At 35.2% G+C, this 12,828-nt stretch overlaps 1 protein-coding gene across 2 annotated transcripts in view; it reads left to right on the top strand.

Moving 5' to 3' along the window:
* LOC129949599 (transcription factor SPT20 homolog) overlaps nt 1-11,559 on the top strand; it is a 56,828-nt gene extending 45,269 nt beyond the window's left edge. The window contains exons 4-15 of one of the 2 annotated variants that reach the window (XM_056061155.1): nt 1,700-1,773; nt 2,634-2,750; nt 2,823-2,937; nt 3,000-3,086; nt 3,150-3,245; nt 3,319-3,712; nt 3,770-5,144; nt 5,211-5,453; nt 5,526-5,653; nt 5,740-5,863; nt 5,929-6,058; nt 10,712-11,559. In XM_056061155.1, coding sequence (XP_055917130.1) covers nt 1,700-1,773; nt 2,634-2,750; nt 2,823-2,937; nt 3,000-3,086; nt 3,150-3,245; nt 3,319-3,712; nt 3,770-5,144; nt 5,211-5,453; nt 5,526-5,653; nt 5,740-5,863; nt 5,929-6,058; nt 10,712-10,845 — 3,017 coding nt within the window. In that variant the 3' untranslated portion in view covers nt 10,846-11,559. Of the gene's footprint in view, nt 1-1,699; nt 1,774-2,633; nt 2,751-2,822; nt 2,938-2,999; nt 3,246-3,318; nt 3,713-3,769; nt 5,145-5,210; nt 5,454-5,525; nt 5,654-5,739; nt 5,864-5,928; nt 6,059-10,711 lie in introns of both variants that reach the window. The other variant, XM_056061154.1, reaches the window with a different exon arrangement.
* The last annotated feature ends 1,269 nt before the right edge of the window (nt 11,560-12,828 follow it).

Genomic DNA, 12,828 nt, shown 5'->3' with positions numbered 1-12,828 from the left:
AAAAGTGGGGACTTCAGTCGAAGATGATTTTATGGACATACACAGCCGTAGTACGTAGAATCTTAACATATGGGTCGATTGTGTGGCGGCGTGCTCTTAGCAAAGCCTATAATATTGATAAGCTAAAGAAGGTTCAGAGAACAGTTTGCGTGGGCACCACAGGGGCAGCCTTAAACGTTGTTTAGGATCTTCTACCAATCGATCTTTTTATTAAATACATAGTTTCCTGCAGCGCTATTAGGCTGAAGGAATCAAACAGCTGGTTATCAAAACCTCATGGTCATAGCAACACAACGAAATTGATTCCCTCAGATATTATCTCGGTAGACACTGCCTACTGCACTCCTACTTTGAGCCTTAGTAAGGGTTTTAAGGTTATTTTCCCATCCAGAGAAGATTGGGAGGACTTTCTGACTGTTCTAGCGTTTTTCAGGCTGAACTGCTGGCAAAAAAGGAGGAATGTAAGATACTTAAAAAAGCCCAAACCAAAACCGAAATACGGCTATCTTTACAAACAGTCAGGCAGCTGTCAAAGCCATTAACTCGGCCATATCCTCATCTAAATTGGTCCAGCAATGTCGCGATGAGCTTGCGAGCCTGAATATTAACCTCGGTGTCGCCCTGATCTGGGTTCCGGGCCATAGTGGAATCGTGGGAAATCAACGGGCTGACGAGCTAGCCAGGCAAGAATCGGCCCGTGAAGGGTAAAATCTTTTCTATCTACCAAACTGAATCAAACCGAAGGTGGAGCAATTTACCCAACTGCATTATATTTAGGAAGATATGGCCCATCTATAATAAAACCCGTACAAACGATCTTCTATGCAGGCCAAGGCAAGACATAGCCAGGATTGTTGCGGTTTGTACCGGACATTGGCCCATAGGAGTTCATGCAGAGAAGTTGGGTATCTCTTACAATACCTTTTGCCGTAGTTGATGTGACCAAAGAGAAAGTGAAATGATAATCCATTTCCTCTGCAAATGTCGTGCTTTGGAAAACACTAGAATGAAATACTTTGGAAAAGCATTCTTTCACGAACTTGATGAGCTAAGATTAGAGACCTAATCTTTTTTCTCAATGCGACAAAATGGCTCTAACATAATCGCTATAAAGCTTCTCTATAAATGAAATGAAACGAGTTTTTGGTATCAAAACGGCGTATTACAGCGCTAATAGGATCTCAGCCTAGGATGCCTTGAGGTCGCCATTTCTACTTACCTACCTAGATTAAAAAACACTTATTTCTCTATATCTTTTTTTTTAATACTAAATGTTCTTAATTTATGTTCTTCTTTCTAAAATACAGAAAAATAATGTTAACCAAAAATACGTTAAAGCTTAATTTAAAGATGTTTGAAATTCCTTAGATAACTTTCAAACCTTAATTGTTCAGATTTTAAAAATATGGACTGAAACTATTTCTTTCTTTGGCTATAGGTCATAAATTATGTTATAATCTTTAGTTTAAACCCCAAATCATTAATTTTGCTCTCCAAATGCCCAAAAGTCTTCAAGGTCAGTCTTTTTTTATAGCTTAAGCTAAATTGTCGCCTTATACTTAAGTACAAAATCCGTAAAATAATAACCCCTCCAATAAAATACAAAGATTATGATTAACTTCTTTATTATTTCGTTCATAAATAACATTTACCAATATAATTTATTTAATTTCTTTTTCTAATTTCGTTTTTATTTCAGTTATATTAAAAAGAAAAACCCCAGTGTGCCAATTTGCTTCACCCTTGGATGCAGATATTCACAGCAATCCACAGGTGAGTTTATTAATAGATTTTCATTCAATAAATTCTTAGTTTTGTTGAATACGTAGATCTATAGATACTTTTGACTAATGACATTAATGATTTAAAGCACGTGACTATAGGTTGCCAAAAAAAAACATTTACACACCATTTTTAAACCATACAAAACCATTTTTAAAACATAGTCTTAACTTGTCTTTATACGACTACGAGTAATTGTAACCTTTAATCTTTAATAACAAAACGGATGATGTTTTTTCTTTTTAATTCAAACTTAAAGATTAAAGGTATTCTCTTTACGGTATTTAATTTGATTATCAAAATACAAGCAAACTTTACACGTTATTAAAAGCTATCAAAGTTTAGTGGTACTATCTCTGTGTTTTCTATTGTTATCAAAAAGAATGTAGTCAATAGGTGTGCTTGCTTCTATTTGGAAGCTGCCACTGAGCTTTTCCTATGTTTTTATTTCTAGTGTATTGCTGATAAATAAAAGAAGCTGATATGTTGATAAATTGCTATCTCGAAATATTTGTTGTTTTTATTTGGATTCCAAGGTCAACATTTTTAGTTTACTTATTTCAAAAATTATGTATTTTTTTGAGGCTTATTCAAATCAAATTATTGAATTTTTCTCTTTCAAACCGATAAAAGTCAAAAATTGAACTTTGAACAGAAAGACTTAAATATTATCACCTATAGGACCACCTGATGAAGAAAATTCTTAAGAGAAACCTTCATTGACCCACCAAGACCAAAACCTCTTTTTTTAGTTTAAGATTTCTTAAAGCTTTTCTTTTGATGTCACATTGAAGAAAGACAAGATTTCCTGAGTTTCAAAATACATGATTTTATTTTCAAATTCCTTACAGAGTGTTGTTCTTGAAGGAAAATACTGGAAGAGGCAATTAACTGTCATCAAAGCAGAATACAGGAAATGGAGACGTAATTTCAAGTCAAATAATTCTGGGTGTTTGATTTACGACACGGTATGTTACTCCTTACAATCTATTTTTATAACTACATGTTCCTATTTTGTTGTTTTTTCTATTTTTCAATAGAAAAGTGAATTAGATCTTTTTGAATGGTCCCCAATGCTAACTGAAGACTGGACTACTGATACATTATTTTCTGCTATAAATGTTCCATTTCCCTTCCCAGATCCACGAGAAATAGGTAAGTTATTAAATTGAAATCCCTTCGAAGGTAATTTTTAATAAATTCGTTTATAATTTTAGCTAGAGGAGCAGGAAATGCAGATTTTATACAGCCTAGCTTAGGACCATTGCAGCCAAATTTAGATGACCTCGATTTAACATTTGAAGGTAGGCTACATCCGCACTTAGCTGATTTCAACGTTCAAACTAACAAGTTTTTGTTTGAATCAGAACTTTTGCAGAATACACGTCTTCCATCTGTTCCCGAAGAGGGAAACGACGATATGTTAAAAGCTGTAGAATACGCTGGCTTTTCAGCAATCATGGGTAATAATATAAAATTTTTAAAAAACACATTATGAAAACATAGTAAATAAATTTTATTTCAATTAAAAAAAAGGTCCAGATCAAATGGATTCTAGTGACATGATGGATGTTACGAATCAAAATCAATCAATGTCCAATGGAGACGACTCAGCCATGATGGAATTGAATACACCTTTAAATAACATGCAATACTCTGAATTAGAAAGACAATTTCAAAATAATTTAGGCAGTCAAACTGATCTAAGTAGCGCTATTATGACCCTGAATAATAATAACAACAACAATCAGCAACAACAACAACAACAACAGCAGCAGTCAGTGGATTCAGATTTTAATACCTCTCCTAAGCGCCAATCGATTAAAACATTTCCAATTTCAATGGAAAACTCCGGTAATCAAATGCAGGGATTCTCAGCTAAAAGTGTTATCAAAGGACGAGTTTCCAAAACTACACAACGACCATTTAGGTAGATTTATATTTTTAAAAAAATATTTAAAAAAGATTAATAATACTTTTATTTTAGACGAGAACCTCATAATTATGATAAAGCCCAACCAACCCTCCATCAAACTGAGATCTATCAACAAATGCTTGCCGAAAGTCAACAACAACAACAACAGCATCTTCAACAATCTTTAGCTCTTCAAATTCAAGCACAACAACAACAACAACAATCAGCATCAAATCAATCTAATATGCAACAACTTTCACAGCAGCAGCAACAACAATTCCCTACAGTTATGTTAAACAACAATAATGGCAATAATTTTTCGATGAATCAATCCCAAAACTTGCTCAATATACCTCAAAATTCGAATATCAAATCATATCCGGCAGTCGCGCAAAAGGCTAGCCTTTTGCCAAATGTAAAAATCGAACCTCCACCACAACCACCATCAAATACAGTTTTATCAATGTACACTTTAAATACTAATCCAACAGGTGATTTAGGCTTCCATCGTTCACTTGGCAATCGCTCACAACAAATAGCCCCACAGCCTAGTATCTCATTACCTTTACCATCGTTTAAACCATATCCCAATGTACAAAGTTTTCCTAAGTCGGCATCAACTGGTAATTATATAAATGTTCGAGCTGCAATGGGAGGAAATGTACCTGGTTCCCATATGAATACAATGCTGCAGGATCATGTGCAACAACAGCAGCATCAACAACAACAACAGCAGCAGCATCAACAACAACAGCAGCATCAACAACAACAACAGCAGCAACAACGTGTTCAACAACAACACCAACAACAGCATATTCATTCTCAGTCCTTGCCGATTCCTCTTCGTCAGCATCAACTACTTTTACCCCTTAATTCTTCTTCATCATCATCTTCTAGTCAGCAGCAGCAACAGCAACAGCAGCAGCAGCAACAACAACACCAACAACAACACCAACAACAAGAACAACCGATTCTTACTAAAGAAATCTTCCGCTCCAATAGTCTGCCTCTTAATTCGTCACTGCAAAAGCTCGAATCACGAATTGAGCATTTCGTTGTGCCCAAGTACCAAGCGAAGAGTAATAAATCTCGCTCTCGCAGCAACTCCATACACCATCAAAGTTCTCCAACTATGATCAGTGGTGGTGTAACAAGTGGATCGAGTTTGCAAGTACCCCGGCTGCAAACGGCAACTAGTGATCCAATGTTGAATTCAACGTTAGCACAGCTCCTAACAGCCCCTAGTCAACCACCGGCAAGCAGTTTAAGTTCGAGCAGTAGTTATGTGCCATCAGTAAGTGATATACGAGTGTCTTCCCAGCAACAACAACAACATCATCAGCATGGATTGCATCAATCAATGCCCAAGCCTATATCTCCAAAGAAGTCAACTTCGTTACCTGTACCAGCACCAGCACTAATGATGCACAGTCCTCCCGGCAATAAAGTAATTTACAAAAACACAAAATTTCTGATTTGATTTTATATTTTTCAACTTATCTCAACTTTTCAGATGTTAAGTTTTCCACCACCCTCTGGTGGTCATATGTCCACGAGCAATATAAGTCTATCACCGGAATCGTTTCACGATCAGGATTCACCTCTATCGCCAACACACACTCTCAAATATCCACGAGAGACACAGCGTCGTGCGGGTCATATTCATGCCGAGCAAAAAAGAAGGTACAACATCAAGAATGGATTCGATATGTTGCATTCCTTGATACCACAACTTCAACAGAATCCTAATGCAAAGGTTAATAACTTTAGCACATCTTTGACTGTTTCTCAATTTACCTGGTAAAATATATCTTTGTTTTCTTTGCAGCTAAGTAAGGCAGCCATGTTACAAAAAGGTGCTGACTACATTAAACAATTACGTTCAGAACGAAATATACTCAAGGAGAAAATGGAATTGCTTCGCAAGGAACGAGATAACTTAAACAGTTCATTATCGTAAGAATATCAAACTATCATTAAATGTTAAAAAAATAGCTTTTAAATATATTTTTATTTGCTGTTGCCTGAAATAAAAAAAATAGACATCTGCACTCCATTTTACCTGCCAATGGAGCACCAGTTACCCGCCAGCGAACTGAACATGTTCGACAATTGTACGAGCATTATGTCAAATGTCGTACTATGCAGAATTGGAAGTTTTGGATTGTAAGTTTGATCAGTCTTTAACTCTTTTCAATTCTAGTTTCATTTTTGTTTTACCTAATTTCTAGCTTGGTCTAATCTTAGAGCCATTGTTAGCATCTTATACAACATCTGTGTCAAGTGCTAGTGCCGATGAACTCCAAAGGACAGTTTTCCTATGGGTGGATCAGCACTGTTCGCTAGTTGATTTACGTCCAGGTAAGCCATACAAAAATATGATAAAACAAAATGAATTGCAAATTTTAATATTAATCTGATTTTAAATTTTGATAAACGATTGAATTCGTCATTGTTTGTGGCACTTAATCTTTTTCGCCTTCTCATGCTGTTGGAATTTTTAGTTCTTTTTGGCGTAATCTAATAATTTTCAATAAAACTTCTCCCATATCAATTTTTTGGATTATGTCCAAACTTAAAATATCATAACGATGTTATCATTTGTTATTAAACAAAAGTTATCGTGACAGGTCGTAAATGTATTTGAACTTATGCCCATAAGAAACGTGCGCGAAAACCGCGCAATATTTCTAAATCTCTTCCATTTGTTTTTATTTGTTTGACCCTTGCTTAAAACACTTAAAAATAAAAGAAACAAGGCCTGGATTAAATATAATAAAACAAAAGCTGATAATGATTTGGTAATATACAATGAGCTAAGAAACATGTTTATTGACTATTCAAATATTCTTTATCATGACTTTATTTTAAATACTCAAACCGATATAAAAAACAACCCAAAACACTTTTGGAGCTATGTCAATAGCAAGAGAAATACTGACGGGTATCCGAACTGCATGTTTTTCAACAACTAAGTTCGTTGAGTCTGAAAAAAACTCAAATATGTTTGCAAATTTTTTCAAAGATGCTTTTGAAGTAGCGAACTCCTGTCAAACGCCTGAGTCATTGGCCTTCTCACAAAATTTCCCTCATTTGAATTCAATTAGTCTTTGGATCTCTGAAGATGAAATCGTCCGCAAAGCTTCAGAACTTGATGGCGTACCTCCTTATATGTTGAAAAAATACGCATCCTATTTATCCTATCATCTTCATATTTTTTACATAACACCGATAAATAAAAAGGGTAGTGAAAATGAAATACAAAAATTACCGTCGCATTGCAAAACTGTCGGTCATCCCTAAGTTTGTTATTGTATTATTATAACTTTATTAACAATAAAATAAACTACATTGTTAATAATATCTTAAACTATAAAGCTGGAGCTGCTAGGGTTTTCAGCTAGTAACAAATTTTATAAAAGTTTTTCTAAATTAAGTGCTGACATTATTTTTATACATTATTATCATTACTATATGTGGTTCCTGTCAAAAGATAGGATAATATGTTGTAAACTAGAGTTTGACTTTTTAAATTTATTTGAGTACATGATAATAGATGAATTATGTCGAGCGTTCGATTTTCGTCGCAGAAGTGGCAGAGCAGGGGCGTCTCGTTAGTGATGAGGTGTTTATGTGTTAGGTTGGTGTGACCCATTCGCAATCGTATGCGTATTTTAATCTTATTATTTGATATGTTTTTAGGGTTTGGCTTTTTCAGCATTAGGGTTTAATTTGTAGGTCTGGTAATAATTCAACCAGTTAGTTTTCCTTTTGTATTTCCATGTCTTAAGTAGATGGTTTTTTAAGTCTCTTTTATTGTAGGCATAGAATGTAGTTAGAGGTTCATTTAGAGCAGATTTAGATACAGCATCTGCAACTTCGTTGCCATTGATACCTTGGTGCCCTGGGATCCATGTAATTTTTAGTTTCCCACTTCTGAAGATGAGTTTATCGCGGATGGATTCGATAATTTCACTATTTTTATTAATGTTGTTGATGGCATTTACAGAGGATAGACTGTCTATAAATATGATAGTCTTTTTGTTCTCGGATTTTTCCAATGCCCTGAGAATGGCAAAAGCTCCAACTGTGAATATCGAGGTGAAAATTGAAAGTATGCCTTTGCAGATGGTTGTTGAGTTTTCTGCGATAACAGGAAATGATGTACCGTCTTGTGTTTTTGAGGCATCATCAAACAATAAGTGCGATCCTTGTTTCTTGTGGCTCTCTGCCATGTCAAAAAACATGGCTATAAAAACGTCTTTACTGGTTGATGTTATGGTGTATTTGCTAAGGTTGGTGAGAATAGACTCTTTTGGTAAGTGCCAGGGTGGATAGCTGGTTGAGTTTACATTTTGAATGGCAATAGGTATGTCAAGTTCTTTTGCAGATGTTAAAGCGAAGTTTAACGTTGATTTAAGTCTTGGGGTTTTCTTTCGTTTTATAATTTTTTTGACATCGTTGTGAATAGATGACCTTCTGGAGCAGTTAATTTTTTGTATCGTAGCCGTTGTAAGATATTCGATTCTTTCAATAAGCTGTGGTAATCCCGCATCTGTCAAGAGGTTCCGAATCGGAGTTGTACGAAAAGCCCTGATACCGCTCCTGATGGCTGCGTGATACGGTGTTGTGATAAGTTGGGTGGATGACTTCGAACATTTACCATAAATCGCTAAACCATAGTCGATCTTAGACAAAATTAAAAAGGACGACTGATAAAGGCGGTCCTTGTGAAATGCCATTTTTCAAATTATGAGTAGACAAATAAGTACCATTCGCCTTAATTCGGAAATATCTATTGCTTAGGAATGATTTAATAAAATTCAGCATTTTGGACCAATTTTCCATTTGATTAATTGTTTCATAATTACGTGGATGCCGATTCTGTCAAAGGCTTTTTCGAAATCAATCAAAAGGATAGAGACGTGATTTTTTGTTGACAGGCTAGGATTTTATCTAGGTGAAGAAGTGCGTCGATAGTTCCACGTTTTTTTTTAAAAGCCACTTGGCGGTAATCAATACAATTTTTTTTCAAGGAACCAGAAAAATCGTCTGGAAATTATTTTTTCTAAGACTTTCCCTGTACAGGAGAGGATCGAAATAGGACGGTATCCTGAAATAATAGAAGGATCTTTATATGCTCGCCAATTTCCATGCATGTGGGATTATGCCTTCGTTAAATATTTGGTTGAACAAATCCAACAATCTTAGTTTAAAGGTTGCGGAACTGTTTTTTAGCATGGCATAAGATATGCGGTCGAACCCGGGGGTTGTGCCTTTAACAAAGCATAGACAGCTTTCTAATTCTGTCATATTTAAAGGACATTCAATTAGAGCTGTTTTTCTCTAATGAAAGTAGGGTGAAAATTTAAGTCATCACCGGAAATTTTCCATGTTTTTGCAAAAAGTTCGACAATTTTTTGTGGACACGTGATAGCTTCCGTTGCAGCTCTAATAACTTTTATTGAGTGAGGTACATAATTTCCAGTGAGTGCTTTTATGTCGGTCCATAGTTTCTTAGATGTGGAATTTGGGTTGATGTTCGATGTGCACTTTTCAAAACTTAAAACTTTCTCTGCTTTTACAATTTCTTTTGAAAGATTTGATTGGAATAGTTCCCAATTTGCCCTATCCAATAGGAATCTTTTTTTGCAATTTTATAAGTGATATATTTGTACCTAGAGAGATGTTAGTGGTAATTGGAAAATGATCACTTCCGTGTAAGTGATCGGAGACGGACCATGTGGAAATTGGAGTCAGAGATGGTGTAATTAGGGTCAGGTCAACGTGTGTGAAAGTTTTATGCGTTGAAAAATGTGTCGGGTGACCATCATTTAAGATGGAAAGACCAAAATTAGTAATGAAGTTTTCGACTATTTTTCCACGACTATTAAATGTACTCGAACCCCAGGAAGGGCTCCATGAGTTAAAATCACCGGTAAGGATGATTGGGGTATTCATACCGTTGAAGATACAATCAAGATCATTGCGAGAAAATTGTTGCCATGGTGGGATATAAATACAGATTATCTTGAGTTTTATTTTTAATTCTATTTGTACTGCTATTACCGCTATATTTGAGTCAATTTGGATAGAATAATGTGGAATAGATTTGTGGACAAGAAGACCATATCCCTGTTTGGATGATGTGTTTGTGTCTAAGTTATTAAAACAAGATGAGGATTGCTTTGGACATAAAGGTTGAAAATTGTGTTTGATATGAGTTTCTTGTAAGGATATAACGCATGTAGCATGAGCTACAGTAGCTTTTTTGACTCTTTCCTGTACGTTGCTCATTCAGCTGTGCTTTATTATAAAATTAATCAATGGGTCAGTCATATCACCAACAATTTTGGAACAATTAAACTTTATTTATCAAGTATTAGATGACAAGTTCCTTTACGCCCTTTATCAAGCAGATCGAACTATGGTAAAAAAAGGTCCCCTCAACTTTTTGGTGTATTCCGTAAGCGATGATTTTAAAAGTAAAACATTTAAAGTACATTTTTTCAATAATTCAGTTTAGCTTTTTTTTTGAAATTGCTTAAAGAAGTACCCGTGGCATGAAGGTTGGTGCGTTGGATTGTCATGCCAAAGATCTTTGGTTCGATCCCTGCCTGTGCCACCTAAAGTTTTTTTCACGGGTACTGCCTCTTTCGAGGAATTGACGAATTTTCCAAGAGTAATTCTTGTCATGAAAATGTGCTTTCTCAAATTAGCCATTTGGATTCGGCATATAAACTGTAGGTCCTCTCCATCCCTGCAATTACTCGCACACAGGAATGGTTGAGAGTCATGTAAGTCACTAGGGCCTGGTTCTCTACTATTGCTTAAAGCATTGTAAATCTATTAATCTAAGAATAAATGTAATTGGTCTTAAGTTCTAACGTTAGATTGTTTAACGAATGCAATAAATAAACGTGCAAATAAAAGTTCAAATCATTTCTTCTCCATTTAAAAAAAAAAAAACATTTATGTAAACTTGAAGAAATAAAATATTATTTTTCATTTCAGCTGTTTCAAATAAACTACGTTACTTATCCACAACGACTGACATTTTATCTGATCCGCCATCAACACTACAAGAAGAGGTGTCGAAGGCTATCAACAACACTCCAGGCCAACACCCTAACCTAACAGGCTCATAGTCTAAACAAAAACAACAACATTGCAACAAAATCGGGAATTTGTCAAAAAATTAAACTTATTAACAAAAATGAAGGAAACAAAATAAAAATCAAAGTACAATTATTTAAACATAAATACACCTATACCTATAAACAAAAACAAAAAAATATAATCTATTGTTAAAGAATCAAATCATATATAGTTTTATAAAGATTCTAGTTTTTTATTTTGTCGTGTGCCTAATTGAAAATCAGAGAAAAGAAATTTATATCTATATACAAAATAATAACTGTTTATGAATAACAAAAACCGATTTTATTAGCTAAGTATATTGATTTGTTAGCTGTACAAAATATTTTTGTTTTAAATGATTGATTTAATTGTTTTAACTTTATATATATATATTTTTTTTTTGTTGAATAGCGCAATTTTACACTTTTTTATTTGTTTTGCAAGAATTTTATGTTTAATCCTTAACTTAAAAAGAAAACAGCAAGTTTTATAAAATATGTGCCTTATAAATTTTCTTTTTTTTTTAAATTGTTAAATGTTTTTTTTTTTTTTAATATACTGCCGTTATATGAGAGTGCGGTATTAGTGAACAAGATTTAATTTTGTGTTTGTTAAAAAAAAAACAAAGTCGATAAAGCAGCGTTATGTCGTTTAGCTGTGTTTTTTTTTTTAATTTTTATTTTATTTTGATAAATAAAACCCCAATATGTAATTTAATATGATTGAATTGTTACGAAATATGTAGATTAATTTTTAAATCATCAATATAATACGTTTTGTATAGAAATGTGTTTCTTATTTTATTTCCTTTTAGTGTAGTTAATAAAGGTTTTCTTACTTACTTACTTAAGGTGGCGCTACAGTCCTGTGTGAGTCCCAAACAAACTTCTCCATCTAGCTCGGTCCCTAGCTAGATGTCTCCAGTTTCGCGCTCCAAGTTGGGTGAGGTCAACTTCCACTTGTGCGCGCCACCTGATCCGCGGTCTTCCTCTACTGCGCTGTCCTGTGGGTGCGAATTCGAAGACTTTCCAGGCCGGAGCATTGGTTTCCATGTGCTCTACGTGACCCAGCCATCTTAGTCGTTGGACTTTTACCCTTCTGGCTAAGTCTACGCCGCTGTACAGCTCGTACAGCTCGTCGTTCCATCTTCGATGCATACGGTACCGTAGATTACACGAAGAACTTTTCTCTCGAAGCGATCCAAGTAGCTTTCAACCGCTTTTGTCATAGTCCATGCTTCTGCACCGTATAGCAGGACGGGGATGATAATGGTCTTATATAGCAACACTTTGGTCTCTCGAGAGAGGACTTTACCACTCAATTGCTTTTTTAGTCCAAAGAAACAGCGGTTAGCAAGAGTTATTCTGCGTTTGATCTCAGTCCTTGACTACCTCAAAGTTACGTCTGTCGATTGTGGCGTTTTGACCAAGACGTCGGTGTTGTATGTCCTTTCTTGACGACAGCATGTACTTTGTTTATGCCCTCATTAACCGTTAAACCCATTTTTGCCGCCTCTGCCTCAATACTCACAAAAGCCCCATTGACTTCACGCTGAGTTCTTCCGATTATGTCAATGTCATCAGCATATGCCAGTAATTGGATAGACTTTTGAAAGATAGTGCCTCTAGTGTTGATGTGTGAGCTCTGCACTATTCTTTCAAGCACGATGTTAAAAAAATCGCATGACAGCGCATCACCTTGTCTAAAACCTTGTTTTGACATCGAAAGGTTCTGTTAAGTTGTTTCCAACCTTTATGGAGCAGCGTGAATTCTCCATGGTCATCCTGCTTAAACGGACAAGTTTGGCAGTCCCTGTAAATGCTGTCATATGCGGCCTTGAAATCAATGAAAAGATGGTGGGTGTCGATTTGGTGTTCTTGGGTTTTTTCCAGGATCTGCCGTAATATAAATATTTGATTAGCTGTTTACTTTCCTGGTCTAAAACCGCACTGATAAGGACCTATCGGGTTGTTGACAATGGGCTTTAGACG

Source organism: Eupeodes corollae, chromosome 3 (assembly GCF_945859685.1).
Source record: "Eupeodes corollae chromosome 3, idEupCoro1.1, whole genome shotgun sequence".
NCBI lineage: Eukaryota > Metazoa > Arthropoda > Insecta > Diptera > Syrphidae > Eupeodes > Eupeodes corollae.
This window is presented reverse-complemented; position numbering and strand designations above follow the sequence as displayed.